A 21,867-nucleotide genomic window follows, 5' to 3' on the forward strand; every position below is an offset into this window, starting at 1 on the left:
GATTTGAGGGCCAGCCTGGTGCCTTGGGGACAGGGATTTGGGGCCAGCCTGGTGCCCTTGGGGACAGGGATTTGGGGCCAGCCTGGTGCCTTGGGGACAGAGATTTGGAGGCCAGCCTTGTGCCTTGGGGACAGGGATTTGGGACGTAGCTGCTGCAGGGGTGACCAGCTGTCCTTGGGGACAAGGCTGGTGTGGAGGTGGCCGGGTGGCCCTGACAAGGGGCCAGCAGCTGTGGAGCGAGGTTTAGCCCAGAGCCCTTGTCACAGCACAGGGACAGCATGGACTCCTTCTGTGTTTTGTATTTGTGCTGGGCTGCTCCCTGGTGCCATCCTGGGCACCCCTTAGCACTCTGTGGCTGTATTTGGATGTTGGTGGCACTTTGCAGAGGCCTGAGGGATGGCAGAGAGTGGCATTTTTGCTGTGTATTTGTTTTTCTGGCCCCTCACATCCATGTGGGGATGCTGAACACCTCAGATTCCCGTGGCTGGATGTGCTGCTGCCACAGGAAACTCATGGCTGGGGTGTGCTTTCCCCAGCTCCCCAAAAGGTCCCTTGCTCCTGCCTCTGCAGTTCCCCTCCATAGCAGCCTGACAGAGTGCACCGGTATCGTTTCACCCTTGGTACAGTAGGGCTTTTGGGGGGGGGATTTTTGTGGCATTTTTTGTTTATTTTGTTTTGTTGTTGTTTGTTTGTCTTGTTTTTTTTTTTTAATTCAGTTTCTTTTTCCTTCTGTGTCCACATCATGTGCGTGTGTGCGAAGGTTGCATTCTCAAAAACAAGTTTATTCATTGATGATGTAATAGTGATTGTACTTTTCTTTTGGTTAATAAATTGTCTGCTCGGCTTACTTTGTATGCCAGCCAAAATTAGTCATACCAGTTCTTGGAAAGGATATGAAGAAACTAGTAATTGAAATCATAATCATTTGATCATGAGAGCTATTTGGAAAATAATATTTTAACCAGAAGCATGTCTGATCTCCAAGTCAGGTTTTTGTTGGTTTTTCAGGGTTTTTTTTTAAACTGCTGCTAAGTAGATTTCTCTGGTATGGAATATGAGAAATTGTGTAGTAGCTGGTGATGGTATTCGACACCCTAAGAGAGGACTTCATCCAGAAATTGCTGAGACTGTCTGCAGGCAGCCTGATATTTATATATATGTATTATTTTTTTTCCATCCTGACATTTAATAATCACCATGTAATAGCTATAAAATGCATAGCAACTACAGCTTTTTTATTTCAAGTGGATGGTGTAATGAAATTGGGTGAAACCATCCATTGAAATTGTACTTTGTAGTACCCAGTGCTTGTTTACAAAGTATTGACGTTTGTCATAAACAGAGATTTAAAGCATCACTGTTATTGTTTGTTGTTTGGTGGAGGCTCTTATGCTGTGCAGCGATAAAGGAAAAGATTTTATTACAAGCTTGCTTAGCATATAAACATGCTGTTCACTTCTGACCAAATATTTGTTATTGCACTAAATGTAATGAAGGTGCCTGCTTGTAAAACAGTTTTGTATTATATAAGGAAGAGAGGAATATCAGATCTGGTTTTTCACTAGAATTACTTCAGGTTTTGTATTGTATGCGACTTGTCACAATAAAGCTTTTTTCTTTTTTTTTTTCCATTGAGCAGTATTTTATTTCCTGAGGAATGTGTTCAGTGGACAAAAAAAAAAAACACAGAGAGAATCAATCGTGCTTTTCCCTTTGTTTAATAACTCAAAGAATTTCTCTCCCCTTTGCAAATACTTATGTTTATTTGAGAGAAAAATTGGATTCTGGTTTATTTATTTCAAGAACCTGAAACTTTATTTAGTGTTAGAAATGTGTCGTGGGCAAGGTGTGGTGTACAGCCAGCTCTTGTTACAACATAAATTATTTCTGCTGTTTTAACAAAAAAATCTGGAGTGTATCTTGCTGGATATGTATGTTTGTTTGTTTATTTTTTGAGGCTTTCTTGATCCCTTGCTCAGTGGAGTCAGCTGTAAAATATTCTGCTTATTCATCATGACTGAGAGGAGTTGATTCCTGGAAGGTTAAAATCCAGCAATTAGGACTGTTTAATTTGAGTGTATGTTCTGGAGGCTAAACTAAGTTTAAGTGCTCTTCTTAGAATGTATGTTTTAGAAGGGGGGAAAAAATTACAGTTCTGATCTTGAGAAAGGTTTTAAGAAACATGAGAATGTGCAAGTTTCTTTTGGTGGGAAGCACTTTTATGTAGTATTTCTTTTGGGATTACATCACAGTTTTATTTAATTTTAAGGACAAAAGTTAAATTCAATATTTGTGTATAAGCCAAGGGAAAATGTACCATAAACATAGGAATTTTCTGGTGAGTCAGAGTTCCAAGAATCTGAGATTTACTTAGTCCATTTATTTCAGGACTAACTATAACCATTAGTCATCCAGCCATGAATTTTTACATTTGCAGCTAATTGCACCTAAAAAGCAAACTTTCCCTCAAGGCTTTGGGTTATACAGAATGTGATTTGGCAACCTGCATTTCAAATGCCTTTTAGGATCATTGCCCTGGTTCTAGAAATTGTCTTTAGATGCTGTATATTTGCTTCAAGTAAACAACTAATATTTCCACTTAGGTGGCAAGAGGAATAAATTAAGCACTAGCTATTCTGTGATACAGAAAAATTACTCAGCCTGAAGCAAGACAGGCTTTTGCAGGAGTCAGTGCAGGCTTATATTACTGGTTTCTCAGTCATCAGGGAGCCCAGAGTGACATGTTGTATTCTCATCTGATCACTTCTTGCAGGATGAAGTTATTGCTGTTTCAGAAAAAGTGACTGTGAAGCTTGAGGACTTGGCAAAATGGGCACAGTCGGATTTCTCCAAGTGGAAGTGTGGTTTCCGGGCTGAGCCGGTCCAGCCCATGGATGTGGGGAAGAATGGGCAGAAAGAGGCCTTGACAAGATACAGACAATCCACACTGAACAGTGGCTTGAACTTCAAAGATATTCTGAAGGAAAAGGCTGACCTTGGTGAGTATCCCTTACTTTCTCTTATGGGAGAGTGTCTTTTGAAAACAGCCTGATCCTGCCATGCCATTGCAGATTCCCAAGGTATGTCTGAGCCTGGGGCAGAGGTGTGGCCATGAGATACCTGTGTGGGATGAGTGGTGGTAGTGAGCTCATCTCAAGCTCCTTGCAGACTGGTGTGGGGTAACACTGTGATACCTGTCTGTATGGCCTTGAGCACTGCAGCTCAAACCCTGCAGATGTGCATACAAATAATTGTCCCAGGCTCTCCCTGGGGCTCTGCAGGCTGGGGGATCAGGTCAGAGCTGTGCACTGTGGGGAGAGCAGGCTGACATGTCTTCCTAGGGCCTCCTGTGAGAGGCAAAGGCCTTTCACTTCTCATGTGCCATCTTCCAGGAGCTTATAGGTGCTCCTGGTGCTTGCCCTGACTCTGTATGGCTGGCTCTGTGTCACATTCAGTAGGGATGTGTCCCTTCCATGGTGTTTCCTTCTCGGCTTTGTGTTGCTGCAGGGCTCTGTGAGCACCCCACTGTCTCCATACACAGCCCTGTGCTTTCTTCCCCTGTCTGTTTTCAGAAAGGAGGTTGGTAGCTCTGCTGCTTTGGGTGGTTGCAGACAGGCTTGCAGCTGTGGGACTGCTCTGTTGCACAGGCACTCACACCTGTAATGCCTGTGGTGGGTTCCCAGGTCCAAGGGAGATCAGTCTCCTCTTGGTAGACGTGCCTGGTTGTGGGATTAGGACTTTGGATGTGTAACAGCTGTCAGAGATGGCACTTAGAAGTGCATACCAGGGACATTTCTCTCTTCTGCCAAGTTTTTAATAAATGTTCCATGTTTGAAAAGCATCAAGTTTAGGCCATAATGTGTGAAAAGGTAAGAAATTAAGAGCTAGGCCTGATGCATTTGAAGACATGCTTTTGTATCTATGTGAACAGGAGTGCAGGGCCAAGCTCTGTTTCATAGTGTCATGACTAGGTTGGCATGGAAGCCAAGTTACATGAAGCTGAAGATCTATCTTGGAAGATTTATCTTCTGCATCTCATTTTCTGATCTTATCAAATGGTGAAATCATTGTGTCAATTTCACATGTTACCATTAGCTGTGTAGGTTGGAAGATTCAAGTACAATTGGAAGTTGATCTTGTTTTTCATTGCATGTCCAGGGAAAAAATAAGCCATGCAATTCTTTCTCTCTTTGCTTTTCTTTGTGGTTTCTTCTAGTTCATAATTACATGCAGTAATTTTCTCTGCTATTGCCCTGGTATCTTTACACAGTACATTTATTTGCATTTGTTTGTTGTGTCAGAAGAATCTTAATGTTTTTCAGACAGAACTTTTGTGTGCTAATGTTTTCTTGTTTTTGTTTTCAACAAACAAAAAACTCCTTGTGGTAAGTTATGAAATTGCTATTATCTACCCTAGGAGCCAGAGAAAATTATCTTTAAGCCCAAGGCTTATAGTTGCATGTTAAGCCTTTCAAAGTAGGGGTTATACTGAAAACGCTCACGGAATGCAAACTATATGGTATAATTTTGATAACCCCACATTCTGATGTTGCTCATTTTCAGTTGCTGGCTCTGGCTTTATTGTTGCATTGGGGTTTTTTTTTTCTGTAGAAAAGGGAATTTTGGCTAATGTTTGGTTATGACTGCATTTATCTTCGTAATGACTGGTTGACAGAAGGGAAACCAAAGGTTCACAAAGACCTGTAGCTGACTAGATACATTGATATAGACAATTGATCCGGCCTATTAAGGGAATCAATTAATTTCCTAAATCTAGAATTGATTGAGATTACTTTTTTACCATTTGAAAGAGCCGAGAATTTAATCCTATTTTGCTTCTTGGATCTGACACAAAAACTCAGAAGAGTGGTGATGTTTGAAGCTGGTGGAGCAGCCCTGGTTGGTGTCCTGTAGGCAATCCATGAGCTCAGGTGTTTGTTTCATCTATGGTGAGACAAAGAGGATTCACTCTCTTGTTCTGAGTGGTTGGTCAGGGTTGACATTGCTCTGGGAGTTGTCATGTCCCCAGCTGGAGGCAGAGGCATGATGTGGGGTGTCTGAGGTGCTTGAGCTGCTGGTGTTGTCTCTTCTCTGCTGTCAGAGGGCAGCTTTACTGCCTGTTAGGACGTGTGCCCACAGACCTTTTCCAGTCCTCAGTGTCTTGCCAACAGAGCAGCGCTCTGCTGTGGTGGTCAAAAGATTTATTAGCAATCACTTCTGCAGCAGGTCCCCAGCACAATGGGATGGGATAGTCTTTCCTCTTAAAATAGAGCTGTAAGAGGAGCACAGTGCACTGTCACACAAAGGTCCCTCACTTGGTGCTGGTGTTTAACCCTGGCTGTAGGTGAGGAAGTTGCTGAACCAGGTGTTGAAAAGGCCTAGATAAACAACATGATCTCCTGGACCCCTTTTTTCCTATGAAATGGCATGTTTCCATTACAGAAAAATTCCATAAAAGCGAATAGATTCTGTAGCTTTTCCTACTAGATGTTTTTGAATCAAGCTCTAAAATGTAATAGGAAATTATATCCCTAGCAAAGAGCTCAAAAAAGCTTTACAGAAGAAACAAAACCAGTTTTCACACATTATCCAGGAGTGGTGGGGAGTGAAATAACCCGGATGAAATGAAAACATGGCTGATACAGACCCAGAGAAGTGTCACTGTGCAAACATACTTAATTAAACACGTTGCTGCTGGGAGGAGGGCAGCTTCAGACAACAACCAAGCAAAGTGAGGCCTCGTGTGAGCAGTGTACACCCTGTGCCATGTGTTCAGTGGCACTTGCTTAGCCAAAACTAAGGCAATACCTGGTTAATCCACAACCTGTAGAAGCCATGAACCTATAACTGAAAGTCAATCCTAATTCAAACAAGGTAGTTCTGTCTCCTTTTTTTGTTCTCTCTTTCTTCTCTTTTGTTCTCTTCCCCCTCTTTTCTCTTTTTTTTCTTCTTTCTTTTCTCTTTGCCATTCTTTTCTGCAGAAACTGTTGGATTGGGTTTTTTTCCTGTAAAATACTGTTGTTTTTATCACTAGTGAATTATGCAGAACTTTTCCTTAGGACTGTATTAAATAAAAGATCGTGCAATAGCATTTTTTGTGTGAGCTTCAAGATTTCAGCCTGAAAAATGATTTTTAAGAATTATTTCTTTCTGCCTGTTGAGATATTTATGTTATACAGTCTGTCCCTTTCTGCAAATATGTCAATACTGAATGCTAGCAGTTTATGTCTTAAGACTATTTATAGCTTTCTGAATATTTCTTTCAAATGTTGAGGAAAAATAAAGAGCAACAACAATGCAGCATATAAAAATAGAGTTGCTCAGGAATGTATTATTCATAATGAACATAAGAACCTGTTTTTCCAGAAGAATTGGTCTGATAAAATCATTCACTGCTGAGGCCGCTAGTTATTTATTTTTGTCTTTAGAATTATTTAGGGAATTTTTCTTTGTAATAAATGGACTTGCATACCCATATTTGGTAAACCAGTGCGAAGTCACCAAATGAGGAATTATTTCATTTTACGAAATGTTTAACAACTAAGCAATGTAAACACTATCGGTTAAATATGGCAAAGTTGCATATTTGTATTCCTTGGGCTATAGTTCAAAAAAAATTCAAATTATTTTATATAACATTGCTTCTTACAGACTTCCTTTAAGTGAAGTATGAAAGCTGCAGTGTAAGCTTTATTGGCCTATAAATATGTCATTATAGTTGGACTACATTTATATGCTTTGGATTGTTGTTTAAGCCAAGAAAATATGTCTCTACAGGTTGACTTTTTATTGAAACCCTTTGAGGCATACAACAGAATGTATTTTAGGCCAAGGTTATTAAAACAGCATTTTCATTTTTGCAGCAGACTCATTGTCAATTATGCTGCCACAAACTGTCTGTGGATAGGCAGTTATGAATGGTTTCATCTCTAAATGTGTCTTTAGAAAAAGAAATAAAAGATAGAGAAGTCAGAGCTGAAATTGAGAGAAGGGACTGAGGGGAAAATGACTGAATTTAGTGCTCGCCAGCTCTGCTGGTTTGGGTTAGGCTGAGCTGCAGAGCTGCCTGGGTTTAGCCATGGAACAAATGGCCACTGTGCCCACTGGGCCAGGGAGGTGGGAGCTGTGCCACAGGCAGGCAGTCTGCAGCCCTCTGGCTCTGTCATGGCCCAGCTCTGAGTTTGGTCCCCAAGCTGGCATTGCCGCTCTTTTTATCCATCCTCTGTGGGTATCATGCCAAAATGGGCGGTTCAGGCTCCTGCACTGCAGTGTTAGGAATGGGATGGGCAAGTTCTGGTGAACTGAAGGGGTTTTGCTGCACTTACTTCTTGTTTGTTCAGGTCCAGCAAGGGGAAACCCAAAGAAAATGTAGCAATCAGTCCTGTCCTGTCCTGTCTTTCATTCCCCACAGTCATGCATTTGAGGGTATAAAATCTGGATCTTTGTTCCCTGTGAAACCCAGGGAAATCAACTACTGCTTCTATCTGAGTGTATATTCTAGCAGTCACACTTTTCTTATCCATAGGTGGTTTTCCAGCAGTTGCTCATGAAGTGGCTCCTTTGAACTCCCCAGAGAAGCTTGCTGGGCAGAGCTGGGTGCTGCAGGACTGGGTCACCCTCTCATTTTCTCATCTTTACCAGTCTCATAATTTGCCTGTCTTCACTTGGAAGATTGCAGTTCCTTGGTGGACCTTGTGTTGCCACTCAAATTGGCCAGTCCCCAGCAGATTGCAGCGAGTTTGGAAGGACAGGCAGAGCAGGGATGAGCTGTCTTTCTGGAAGGTGCCAACCACACAGTTCCCAGCCCCAGTGGGCACTGGGCTGTTGCATTGCCCTTCCAATTTCTCTTGCCAGTGGCCTTCCAGCAGGTGTGACTTCACCAGATGAGGATTATCAAGTTATAATGTAGTCAAACTGTGCCATTATCAGAACTGATAATCTGCAGCTGTAGCATGTTCAGACACTTGTGGTGACTTCTGATCTGACGCTGACTCTCCTTTTTCATTGTGTGTCGCGTGCTGCTCAGTTCAGGCTCACCTGGCTTAACTTGATGCAATAATTTTCTGACCAAGTAATCATTAGCTATTTAGAGTACAGCCACTCTGCATACTTTGTGCCTAAATCATGCCTCTCTTCCCCTCCCACTCTTCTCTGTCTGCGCTCTTTGCCTCTTCTTGTGCCTTCCTGTCCTCATTGCCCTAGTTGAATGCCATTCTGATCTTGATAAAGTTCCTGTAAGTGTCCCATTATCCCATTTTCCCCTCTCTACCCTTGTGCACCGTATGTTGTTTTTTGTCTTGTGGGTCAGAGTGACCTCTCTAACTCATTTTCCCAGCCCAATTGATACAGTCCTTTGCCATAGATGAGGCTATTACCTGACTCGTCTGTTGTGCTCCATGGAGCCTGAATAGAGGAGGACGACTCCCTTGGGAAAAAAGAGGCTGTGGCCTGGCTTTTCTTCTATGTTTGCGCAGTTATAGCACATGCCTGCACTGCTGCAGCAGGACAAGAGCACCAGCAGGCTGTGGAGCAGGAAGCTCTTTTGGGGTGACTGTTCAGAGAGGGTGTGAAGCAGGAAGGCTTCATTTGGTTCAACACCTTCTTTTGGTTTAATTACTGCTTACCTTTGGTGTTAACATGTTTGGGATCAGAGATAACCTGAGGTGCTGAGCAGACAGACAGAGATAAATATTTGTTTTATTACTGGTCAACCAGTTAGTTTAACAAATACTTGTTGGCTTCAGTTGTTGGCTGCCTTTTAAGTGCTGAAAGGTGATGCAGTGTTAAGTCCAGTGTACTTCCAATATTTCAGTCCTGGAGAAGACCCTATGTTCAGTAGCATTTTGGGGCTCTCCCTCCTCAGTTGCCCCTCTCTCTTGAGCCACTGCTGCTCTCCTCTGCACCTTCTTCCACCTCCCTGGAAGGAGGTTGTTGGGGTCCTTCCAAGGTTGTCTGTCCTTCTTTCAGCCACTTGTTTGCCTGAGTAGTGCTGGGATGTTTTTTGTTGTTGTTTTCTTCCTTACCCTGTGGAGAGCCTACTTCATTGCAAAGGAAGCAGATGAGGGTGAGGTTGAAAACATTTTAATATGCACTGACTATGGAAGCCTTTCACTCACCACTGGGTTGTGTTGAGCCTCATCTATTTGTGATTCTTGAAAGGAGTTTTAACACCACACACCTCAAACTTCAAGCATGCTTTATCTAAGAGTTTTGAATTTCTTATCAAGCTTTGACCTACCTTTCACCTTTTATAAAAAGGGGGTGAGAGCATCACTGTAGGGGTACAGGATATAAGAAAATAAAGGTAGTATAGAAAGTAATCTTACCCCTAAGGAGTTGCAGCTGAGCTAATTATTAGAGATTGGGAACAAGCTGGACTTTAAAAGGCCACAGCTGTAGCCAGTAAGAAGAAGAGTGCTATGAAAGAGTGGGCTGGTTGGTTGAAAGGGGAACTGGAATCAGTTTGCTGCTGTGAGAAGAAGGAAGAGTCAGTGCTTAGAGGAGATGCCTATGAGAAACACAAAGGAGCTATGAAACTCTTGCAATAAGGAGACAGCAATATGGAACCTTTGCAGTATAATGACAACACATCAGCCCTGGAAACTGAGGATGCAGTATTTTGTTCTTTGAAATGTGGAGGGTATGCCAAGAAATGTAAACAGAATCCCAGGTTAACTTCCCTCTTGGTAGCCACTAACTCACAGTGGCTGTTCACCTGGCTGCAGCAGGAATGAGCTAACATGATTATCAGAATTGTGCTGATAGCCACTGTCACTGTGTCAGCATTTTCAACTATGTATTGGTATGACAGGGTACTTGCCATTCATGTAGAGCTTGGCCATTTGCAGTTGCAGTTCTGGTCTATTCAGAAATATCAGAGAAGGAATCAGTGCTGAAACCAAGAGGAGGAAGAGTTAAATTTTACTCTCTGGCCTCTGAAGATACAGAACTGCCCCATGTTCTCTGAAAGTCAAAGTTGCAGTAGTTTGCATCATCAATAAGAGTTTTGTTGCAGCTTCTGGCTAGAACAGGACAGCCTACATAATTACAAAATAAGTAGATAAAAAAAATAAGGACCATTCACAGACAGTGTCAAAGCAGCCAGTGTGGGACAGTGTCCCTTTAAAAATGTTTGATGGCTTTTTTTATTTTTGTCTGCTTTTAGCACCGGGATTGACCTTGCCAGGCTGTGTAATAACCCACATGTGTCTGCTCTCCAGGATTTTTTCCCTTCTAGTCACTGTTGGATCTTGCATTTAATTCTTACTGACCATGGGTTTTTGTTCCAGTAACTGGAAACGTGTGTGTCCTGGTGCAGTGCTGCTGTGCTCTGAATCTGGCTTTATCTCAGTGTATGCTTTTTTTGGTTGTTTTTTTTTTTATTAATCATTGGTTTACAGGGTGCTGTTTTACTCCCCAGCCTTCCCTCTACCTTCCATTCCTGCCCATATTGTGTCTGGGTCCCACGGGGGCCCAGTTTGGGACATCTGTTGTTTTGTGTTGCTGCGCTTCCCTTGCCCAGCCCCATGGAGGGAGGTGATCAGTGGTTTCCTCTGTGTGCCATGGTTAGATGTGGTGATCCCTCATCGATCACTGATGCCTTTTTCCTGCATTATATCCTTTCCACAGCCAGCCAAAAATTTGCTGTGTACTGAGATCTGTAAACCCAACACCTATGCAATATTGTGGTATAGCTGGGTGGGCCCCAGGGACATCCTCTTTTTTCCTGCCTGGCTGCTTTCCTGTGCTGTAATTCTGTGCTGCTGGAGCCCAGGGTTAGAGTCCTGCACCATCGTGGACTCCAGGTGCTCTGTTAATCAAGTCAGAGCTGTCTTCATAGCAGCCCATGGATCATGCTGGCCTGTGACCTGTATGGCTGTGCTGAGATGCTCAGGCTCTTCTGTGGGTGCTCTTGATACCATGGGCAGATCTGGGTGTCATTTCCCATGTAGGGAGAAGGAGAAAAGCCAGAACAAGTTTTCTCACCACCTCCCTTCCATGCCTTCTTGAGTTGCTCTTTCTTGCTCCCGTGCCCAGAAAGGCACCTGGCCCTTTGTTTACAGGCTCAGTATGTGTGTGGTTTCTTGTTATCTGTTTTCCTAAGTATCCTGGTCTGCTTCTGATTGTGTTGTTGTAGAAAGGCCAGTACTTTCTCTCTGAGACGCAATATTCCTCTTCTTATAGATGATCTGTCTTGTGTCATGAGAGGTTGTCAGAGAGAGCATCCTTTGTACATCTAACTTGAAGGTGGAGATTTGCTTTTTATTCCTTTTTTCTCCTTTTTGAGAAATTGTTTGATAGGCCAGAGGCACGCAGGAGTAAAAGCTGTCAGTGAATGGCCATGTCAGCATTTATGGAGATATCAGCAACAGCAAGTGGTGGCTCCTCAGCTTGGCAAGGTGGACCTTTGCTTGGGCAAGTAAGAGGAAGTGGGAGGTGGGAACACTAGAAAGAAAGGGAAGTTGTTGGACAAGATTGTGGGAAGGGACTTTGCTACAGCAGCTGAATGGGCAGTAGCAAATGTGCCTTCCCAGCCCAGGGATCTCCTCCAGCACTGTATATCACCTCTGTGAGCACCAAGAGGGGCTCTGTGGGTACACAGGAGAAGATTGTGATTCTGGGGATCTCCTCCAGCACTGTGTGTCACCTCTGTAAGCACCAAGAGGGGCTCTAGGGGTACACAGGGGAAGACTGTGGTTCTGGCAGCTTTGCCTTGTTGACTGAGTTTTAAGAGTCTCAGTATCAATTCTGACTGCTTCATCCCTTTTGGTTAATTTGGGTCCTGCTTGTCTTTGCTGGCTTGGTGATCGTTGTGTGATGAGAACATTGATAGATGAGGGTGTTTGGGAAGGGAATGGTTAAACCTGGTGTATCTATAAATTGGAGTGCGGTTTGTGGGAGGGGGTGACAAAGAAAGCATATATTTAAAAATTAAAACAGCATCAATTGTAACTTACTGCACAGGTTTTGCATTAGAGAACCTTGTGGCATAACCTTTATTTACTTCATTTAGTAAAATCTGTACATGTAAAGTAAGTTCCTCCTTAACTTTACTGCTAATAATAATTTGCTTGTAAAAATGAATCCTCAGCACTGTAAACCTTCAGCTTGGGTCCGTCTTCCTCTGTAACATTGTGAAGGGCAAATAGTTAATGGCATAAAGAGGCTTTTGTTAGTGATAGGTAATGTGTATGTTTTTAGCAGCTTGTGAAAAATCAAGGTGAATTTTTACGTCTGCATAGTTGATATATGTAGAAGCTGAAATTCAAAATAAGCTTCTAGGAGAGCCCACATTTGATTTTCCTAAACATTTAAATATATGTATCACACCCTCATTTTAAGATGCCGGTTAATGACTTTATGAGCATGTTGGCAGCCAGAGCATTACATGTGGTTTGAGAAATGTGTCTGGATATGCTTGGTAAGCAGCATTGTTCTGACAGTGTACTAAAGGCCATCTTCAATTTGACTGTGCTCTACTTTGTTATGCTGTGAAAGAAAAAGATAATTCAGCAGAGCTGAATTGTGCTGTCGGCTGGAGACGCCACACTTCAGAATACAAATATTACTAGGGATAAATGAATCATTAAAAGAACAGTAGCATAAAATATCTGATGAATGAACTGCAGGAGTCTGTGCTGGAATAAATTTAGCATTCACGGACAGTACCATAATATGTGAAATAATAGTATCAGTTCTACATTCAGATGCCAAAAACATTTATGGACCCAGAATAATTGTGAATTACAAGGCTATAAATACATGGAGGGGATTTGGTGATATCATAATAAACCATGAGAAATTCGCTTGGCTGGTTTCTAATGTTACCAGAACCTTGAGATGTATTTACAACCTTGTTCACACTCCTGCAGTTTTAGGGGGCAATTCTCCTCTCACAACACGTTCGTCGTTCCCATTAGTGCCAAGGGGAGTTAGGCATGTGTGTCATGAGTAGAATAGATCCCCACACAATTCAAGGATCCTATAACGAATATCTCATTTAAGAAAGAGGTGGGAAACATTCACTCTCGTCCTCCTCCAAGTTCCCCCACATCCCATTCTGTTCCTGTGATTGAAGCTGGTGAATATAGGTAGAGGATGACAAAGTTGCTGCTGTGTTCCTGAACACAGGAACACAGCTGCTTCATTTTTTTCACTTTTTATTACTGAGAAATGAAACAACCAAAGCCCAGATGTTCTCATCCCCCCCCAGTTTCTTTAAAGTGCAGGCTAGTGCATTTTGAAAGCCTGTTGTAAATACCCAGGGGAGGCTGGCATCATCTGCCTGTCCTCCAAAAGGAGACTTCATTGTTGTGATACCAGATCCATACCCGATAAGGGCAGTTAATTAGGAACTGGGGCTGAACCTGACGGGATATTCAAGAGCCAGTTCAGCTTTCAGCATGTCCCATGTCACCTGTTTGTAACTGAGCTGGTGTCCACTGCCTTGCTGACTTGGGGCAGTGACAGTCTCTGCAGGTACTTGTGTCATTCACACATCCCAGTATTAGGTGGGTTACAGCCCTGTGCTGTAGGACCCCTTCCCCTCCCAGCATGTCCCCCCCAGCCAGCTGTGCCGTGGTACCTCATCCTTCCATAAGTCATTGGCAAAATGTGTGGTGCAGAGCAATCTGCTCAGTAATTCCACATTCCTTGGTGTTGGAAGTCTCTTGACTGCCCAAGCTGCAGTCTTTCTGCTCATCCCTCTCCTGGCTGTACATCCAGGCCTGCCAGGGGAGCCCTTGTGGTATTCACAGTGGGAAGAATCTGTGTCTTCATTTATGTCCTTCCGCATAGTTCCTGTTTTACTTTTTGGGTCTTGGTAGAGTTGCCCTCTATCAGTAGATGAATCACATCCCTGAGATATATCCTGGACCTTCAGTCCTTGTCAGCTGATGAAACAAAGAGAAGAAAATTACAGGATCAAAAAAATGACAGCAGTGGAGTGGTCATCAGCAAGAGGGGTGTCCTTGGCAGCCTTGTAGATCTGTAGGCTTTGGTGTATCAGTGAGAGGTCCTCACCCAGTTAGTCACTGAACCTCACTTTGCTTTGTTCACTGCCAGTTTATTTCATTGTTTTTCTCTCTTGAATTCAACCATGTTTTTGCTATGGCATGGTCATGGGATTATTGATTATTTGTTTTTGTTAATTACTAGTGACTTTAACTTGATATTGTTTGCAATATCTGTGTGAGCTCTTGTGGCAAACCCAGTTGACAGGGTGTAATGCAATCCTAATGCATGCTTTTCCCTTTAATTATTGTGAAACCACAGTCTCCACTTTTCTTTCACACTGAGTATTTCCAAATTAAAAGCTTTGTGGGATGAAAAATTAAATGAGAAGTTACTATAAAAATCTATTCCAAGACTCTCAAATGCTTCAGCTCCATCTTTATTTTTAGTTTTCTTACTGCCTGAATGACCCTTACTTGTGACAGTGTTTGTCAATATACACTTCCAGTCTTCTTGCACAGAGAAAATAGATTAAAAAGTCCTTTTACGCTTGTGTTTTTAATCCTCTGTTCAGATGCATAAAAATGTGGCCCTGTAAGTTCTGTGGTACAGTAAAAAAAGTAAATAAACTAACCCAAATAATTTTGGCAGTTCAAACGCAGAAACTAAAAATAATTTAATCTGCAGTGTGAACATAGTTTCATATTTATACTAGCATCTGGCCTCAGGAATTGAATACTCCATTCTTTAAATAGCTTCACTCTGGCTCTTGAATGCTTTGTGACTAGAACATTACCCTACAGTCATACACCTTGTTTACATATTTCTGTTAAAAGGCAAAAGAACTTACAGTACTTCAAAACATTGGTACAAGCTCCCTCCTCCCCTCTCGCCTTGGAAAAGAGAAGTTAAAAAGAAAAAAGTGCGAGTGGTCTGAAAGTGCATTTTAAATTTAGTTCTCTCAGTTTGCTACTGGGTACATATTTTACTGTCATTTGTATGAAAAACTGGAAGAAAAATTTTCCAAAGAAAACGTGTGCCTTTCCAGATGCCCAGCAGTAGTCAAACACAAATTTATGTACCCTTTGTCAGTTTGTTTTTTATCTGGCAAATGTCTTTGTCTTTGCCTGGAGACAGTGGGTATTTTTTTGTTACCTTTGTGGTAGAAATAAGGATCCAGGTCCCTGCAAGGAAAAATGATCTATTAAAAAAAAATCATAATAATGTAATAAAAAGATAACCACTATAAACAGTAGGCTAATGATTAGCTTCTTACAGTCTTTAGGGACAATGTATCTTTTTATACTTTTATGATCCTTGCCCAGCCTGACTTAAGAAGGAATTGCATTTTCAGAATTATGTATTTGTAATTTCAGCTAGCTCTACAAATTTAGTAGATCCCTATTTAGTATCTGTTGGTGAATGTAAGTCCAGCCTAATATTCTTACTGCTATTTTTTCATTCACATGTCTTGAGGTGGACCTAGGAGCAGAAGAGAAAATGTCCCATTTTTTTAAACCTTAATCCAGAATCCATTCGTATGAGTCACTCAAACAAAATCATAGTGGTTTGGCTAAAAAAAGCTTCATGTCCAAAGGGAACGTTCCTTAAAATGCTGGCGCATTTCCCACAGTGTTTCTTGAGTGCATTTTACATGTTGCCTTTGTGCTGTTGTAGAACACCAGAGCTTAGATGCTGCAGTTTGGTGTGTGGGAGGCTCCTGGTATTTTGGTGGACTGGTCAGTTTGGATGAAGGCAGTGGACTTGTCCCTTGGGAGGTGCTCAGCCCCCTCAGCTGCCTGTGCTGCTCTTCCTGTGGAGGAGCCTTCCAGCTCAGGTAGGGAGAGCATTTCTCTTTCTTGTGGTAACTCTTCCATGCCGCAGCACTGGCTTAGGCTTGCTGCTGTGGTGTTCAGAAACACCCTGCAGCAGTGTGAGAGGCAGGGAAATCAGGCCCTGTCTGCCTTTGTGAAAAACTTTGAGAGTAAGTTGTTTTGTTTTTCCTGCCCAGCTATTAGAGCCCTCAACAGGAAGGAGCCTCTAGGATAATCATCCCACTTGGGTTTTGGGAGGTCAGTGCTCGTTTCTGTAGGTTTCAGAGCAGCCTGGGACACTGAGAACATGAGTGCTGAGGCTGTACTCCACCATGACTTCCAGCTTTGATCCTCTCGTGATGGAGTGGGAAAGAGGTGGTGCAGAGCTGAATAGGAGCAGGGGTGAGGATGGTTGGAGACAGCAGTAAGGGCAGCTTCTCTGCCTTGCCCCTGGGATTTTTGTTAGCCTTCTCTGCAGGGAGGCTTCATGCTTATGTTTTACTTTTTTTTCCTGACCTGGGTCCCCTGACTTTCATATAGTGAATGAGAATGGTGCAGGATTTAGGCTTTGGTGACTTCAGATACCATGTGATTCTAAGGCACAAAACATTTGATTTATTGGGTAAAGCCTATTTAATATCTTAAAAGCATGGAGTAGGAGATCAGATGTGAGCATATCAGTCTTAAAATATATTCCCTGACAACATACTTAAGAATGTTTAGGCCTATATGAAATATACAGGAAATGAGGCCAATTTTTCCCTGCTGTTTTGATGGCAGGGTCTGCAGGGGAGATGGAGAGTGTGTGGACAGGAATTCATGTGTTTGATAATGTGAGCCCAGCATATTTGCACAAATGGAATAGGAGCATTTTTCACCCTCTGAGAAGAAACTATTAGTATTTCTCTGCCTGTTTGAGAGACTGTGATCAGATATATCAGCAAATCCATGTAAGTAAACCTGAAAAGTGATTCCCTCATCTCTGGCCAGTTATGTACGCTGTTTGCACAAAGCAGTGCCTCTTTGCCACTTCTGGTGGCTTAGGGAAGCACAGAGAGCTAATTCTTAATAACCAGAGATGAGGAGAGACTGCTGTCCTCTATCAGGCCCTTTTCCCCTCATCACCTTGTAGATCAAGTTAGTCTACCAATAGGAAAAGGTTTATGTACATTTACTCTGAGAACACTTGTTAAGTGTTCTAAAACAGAGGACTTTCATGAACAGTGAAACAGAAAAGCAGTTACCAGAAGGACTTGTAATGATTTCTGATCATGCTAATGTCTGACCATTGTCTTCTGGTGCAAAATTAAATTTTCTCTTATTTTTCTCAAGAATATCAGACTGCCTAGTGTATGCCTGGTTTTCTTAAGGAAGCACTTAATTTTCTACTTTTTAGGAGAACAATGCAATTAAAGCTGTTATATGAAGAGGAAGATTGGGCCAACAGTACTTGGAAATTATATTGTCTAGGCTGTAGAAATATGCTGAAAGCATTATTGATACCTTGCTGGGCATGTGGCAGATGTCCTACTTAGTCATGTAACATGTCTTGAGCAGCAGATGTTCTTAGTTGGGCAAGTAACAAAAGTTTTGCAAATGTTTGTTTGGGTGGGTAGAAACTTGGAAAATGAACTGTGGTTCAGTTTTTTCTAGTTGTTACAGTGGTTTTATCACTTGTTCTTCTTATGGTTGTAGCACCTCCAGCTGCAGCACAAGCTCTCGGGCAACAAGCTCTTGTTACAGGTGGTGCAAGGAGCGCCCTAAGCTCAGTGGGGCTGTTAGGGCACTTTGCCTTCATCACTGAAAGTTATTAAGACATGACAGAATGGGATGGCAGTCATAGAAAACTTGGGAATCCAGTTTCCATTGTGCTCCTTTTCCCTCAGAGCATGTCTGTATGCACCGCATGTGGGACTGTTCTGTGTGTGCCTCCTTGAGATCTTTGCCCCGACTATCCATAAGAATTTCCCACTAAGTCCGTTTCCAGTTCACCATCCAGATTACCCAAATCAGAATAGGAAACAAGGCTCCTTGGAGGAGCATTCCCTTTCACCTGGTGAAGTGACTCCAGGTCCATGCCAGTGATTACTGACTCCAAAGGCAGGAAACCCTCTTGTGTGTGATAACCTGAACATGGAGACCAGATTTATACTAGAGTGGACCCTCAGTTTTCGTTTCATGCTAAATCTGCAGCCAGAATCTGTCTTCAGTTTCTGCTTCAAAGCTTTTCTTTTCAATTAGTTTACCTACGTAGCTGGTATCAGAAGTGCAGTTGCATGTAATAGAGTTGATTTTTTTTCTTTCCAGTATCAAAATGTTGAGGTGACAGTCACTGCTAGGCACTCTGAAGTTCAGGCCTTCCTGCCACAGTGTCTCAGAATTAATGTCCTGGTTTATCATTCTGTGTTGCTGGCTACGTGCTGTGTAATTCCCACTGAGCTTGGAGACCCGGTGCAGCAGAGCTTAGGTGATGTGCTCTTCCAGTGTCAGGAATCCACAGAGCAGCAAAAAGAGCAGCTTCTCCAGTGCTGTTGCTAGACTAGACTGTAAGGTTGGGAGTTTGGAAGAGCATTATTTCAGTCATTTTTTGACTGCCAGAGATAGTCACACTGAAGACTTTGCTGTGGTACACTCTGGCTTTAGTGAGAAAGATTGGTTATTTGCCCTTTCCCTACTAATTGTGACTTTTCCAGATTTTGCTTTCTGGATACCATCCCTTCCTGTTTTCAAACCCTCTGATATTGTAGGCATGAATTACAAGGGATGTTTAGCATCCTCAGGCTTGTCCTCATGCTGGTGCAGGAGGAGGCAGCTCATGGGCCAGGAACAAAATGCTTGGCATCTCTCAGAAATTCCCATCTCACTTGCATCTGGTAGAAATGCGCCCTGCAGTTTGTTCAGTTGGTCATCATGAGCACTGTGGCTACTGTGCAGTAACTATTCTTTTGCATATTCTGTTCTTTCTGGGTATTGTAGGAATTACTGCACCAGTTGAGTACTGATGAGAATGATTAGATGAGAGTGAAATGTTATGGGTCATTAAACAAACAAACAACCCCACCTCCATTTTATTGGAGGTCCCTATAAATCTCATCAGTTTTCTGCATTACAGCCAGTTGATCAAGGATCTGTGTGAAAGGGCGGGCTGTTAGCTTAAGGCAACTCAGGCTGCTTTAAGTGGCTGTGAACTACTTTTATAGTGCTACCAGTCTATTTCATTTCCAGAAAGTGAAAGTTTGAAGTGGGTCCTGAATCTGGTTTCTCATATGTGAGATCATTTTGCTACCCATGACCTAGAAACCAACAATGAATGTGTAAATTACAGGCAAGAAGAAAATTCAGAATTGACTGTAAGGTGAATGGGAGTTGAATAATTCTCTGAACTTCAACTGTGAAAAGAAGAAAAGATCACTGAATTCCAAAACAGACTTCAATAGGGACAAAGAAAATGTTATTTTAGCATAGATTAAACTCATGACTAAGATATAGACGGATTATTGTATCTGTTTCAGATGTAATTTCATGCCTGAGAATTTACATTGAAGGCAGACTGGTCTGGATCACATTAGCAAAGGCCCTGTTTTGCTGTCAGTTTAATTAAATGGAAACTGCTGGCAAGGTGACCTGAGTAGGTTTATAGAAGCGATACTATTTTGTATGTTGGAGCAGGAAACTGTTAGGTCTTCCAGTTTGAAAGGGACACAGAAATGAAATCTGTGATTCATTCTTGTTTACAAACTTCCAGATAGTATGTGCAGTGACCTTAGTGATAAATTAGCTGCAGTTACACATTATATGAGGTGGGCTTTACAATAGCTGCAGACTCCATGGTTATGAGAACCATGACCTCTGACAGGGAGGTTAGAACATGAAGTTTTTCCAAACAGTGCCTAGATCTTCAAAAGTATTTGCATTTTCTTCCCTGTTTCATGTGAGTAGATTGACAAGATGTGTGGTGGGTGTTCTGTTTGCTCACCACAAGATTGTTGTCAGGCACAAACCCCCCAAAACAAAAAAGCCCGCCCTTCAGGAACATTGATTTATCTGTTAACTGTGTCTGGCATGCTGCCTTTTGGCTTTGATTTCAGAGAGAAACATATTTGGTTACTTTAATAGGCAAAAGCACTGAACCTGACTTGTAGGGGAAAAAATTGTTTTCTTTCCCTTTTTCAGTTCTGTTTATCAGATCCTGACGTACTGTATCGTAATTGTGCAACAGTTCCAAGTTGGAGTAAAGAAAAGTAGAACTGGATGTCAGGCTCCATCAGCCTCATTATTTGAGAGCCAGCTTTTCTGGGTGACTCAGTGGGACTGAAAGTGCATGTTTATGCCAGTTAATAACCACCCTGTGATACCAACTTAGAGGATATCAAATGCTTTTTTGTTCTCAAGAATTGTTCACATCACCTATTTATATGTCCTCTTTTTTATTTATGTTGTTTTTTTTATCTTAGAAATTTTTGCTGAGCTGGAGTTGACTTGCCTTTTCCCCCCAGATGCTTTTGTTCACCCTTTTTTGATTCTTTCAGATATACTGAAAGAGGAGGATTTTTTTTCCCCTGTATTCTTTGACCAAGGAAATCTAGGTCTTACCTGTTTTTGGCTACTTCTCCAATTTGATGATGCAGTGTGCAAGAGTAAAAGTGGAGAGTTTGAGAAAGCAAGTTTTTTATTCATGTTACAGTAATTGTGTAATTTATTCTGTATGTACACACAAACAGAAGGTGATTGCACAGACAATGCTGATGGCTACATAGTCATCTCTCATATGTGAAACTGCACATATCTCTCTGTGTGTGCACATGCAACTGTATATGCTGCTGAGCTCCAGTACCCATAAAGCACTTGGCCAATAGAGTATTTTTGAAAGGCTTAACATTCTTCACATAAGTATCAAAAGTAATGAAATACATAGCTTGAGACCTACAAAGATGAAAAGAGAAAGGAGGAAGAAAAAGAGTTCTTAAAAAACTGTAATAGCAGATAGAAAAACAGAACAAGGAGATTGCATTCACAGGGACAGAGGTCTCCCAACAATGTTTTTGCAGGGAAGCTGTAGGAGGAATCCTTGTTTTAATATTGACTTCAGTCATGCTGTAGCCCAGTGCCTCCAGTAAGCATGAAGCTCTGCATGGCTGGAAGGTTGGTGGAGATGAGATTTGGAAAATGGTTGTGTAACTGAAGGTGGGGAGAGGTAAGAAACTCTTCAGCCGCCATCAGTGCTTTTCCTCTCCCAGTAACACAATGCAGTCCATCCCAAAGCATCTCCTGGTGTTTTCCTACATGGTGCTCACATCTGCTTGGTCTTCTGCCTTAGCTGGGCAGTGATCTCCCGAGGCCCAGCTCCCAATGGCAGTTGCTTAGCAATAATTAAAAATGAACCAACCAGCAACAAACTCTCTTCACATCCAGGGGCCATCCATCCAAGCTGCTCCCCAGCTCTTGCTTGTGTGTGCTAGGGGTAAAAAAAGAAAAGAAAGGGTTGGTTAGCTTTGATTCTGACAGTGGTAAGAAGTACAGAGAGGTTGGGGAGGAATTAGTAAATTATTTTGGGTGCATAAGTAGCAAAATACCTAACACAGTGGGACAAGAAATGCTCAGTTTGCTTTGCTTCCACTGCAAGGAGGGACTTCAGCTGTCTCCCCCTAGAGCTTCTAGCAGGACAGACTGCCCTAGCAGTGGTGGCCCCTGTCCCACCTGGCATTTGGCTGCCTGTGGGGAGCTCAGGTTGCTTTGTCTCTCTCAGCCTGGCTCCCTGGTCCCACTGGCTGCATTGCAGGCACATCCTTCCTACTGTGGCGTTGTGGGATTCCTCAGTGGAGCTCTGCCAGTTGTGTTGGAAAGCTGTAAGAAAGCAAAATCTTTGTGGAGGAGGTGCCTTTCAAGGCAACTGGAAAGGAGAAAAGACTTTCCCAGTTGTAGTGGTGGTAAGACTCAAAGCCGGTAAAAAATTTCAGTCTCGAGAAAGTAAAATGAAATTCTTTAGCAGCTAGTTTATTTTAGTTTTTCTTTTCCTGTTCTGCTTCGTGACAGAACTTCAAATAATTATGTTGATTTATGATTACAGGTATTTTAAATCTGTAGTATGCTGAAAAAAAGC

At 42.3% G+C, this 21,867-nt stretch overlaps 1 protein-coding gene across 3 annotated transcripts in view; it reads left to right on the plus strand.

The window, feature by feature from the left end:
* Positions 1–21,867, plus strand: part of ARID5B (AT-rich interaction domain 5B) — a 114,359-nt gene that overhangs the window by 10,555 nt on the left and 81,937 nt on the right. For all 3 annotated transcript variants that reach the window (XM_054277011.1, XM_054277010.1, XM_054277012.1), the window contains one exon: positions 2,774–2,999. In XM_054277011.1, coding sequence (XP_054132986.1) covers positions 2,774–2,999 — 226 coding nt within the window. The remainder of the gene's footprint in view (positions 1–2,773; positions 3,000–21,867) is intronic.

This window comes from Melozone crissalis, unplaced genomic scaffold (genome assembly GCF_028551555.1).
Source record: "Melozone crissalis strain CALT ecotype California unplaced genomic scaffold, PUWL_Pcris_2 ptg000019l_1, whole genome shotgun sequence".
Classification (NCBI taxonomy): Eukaryota; Metazoa; Chordata; class Aves; order Passeriformes; family Passerellidae; genus Melozone; species Melozone crissalis.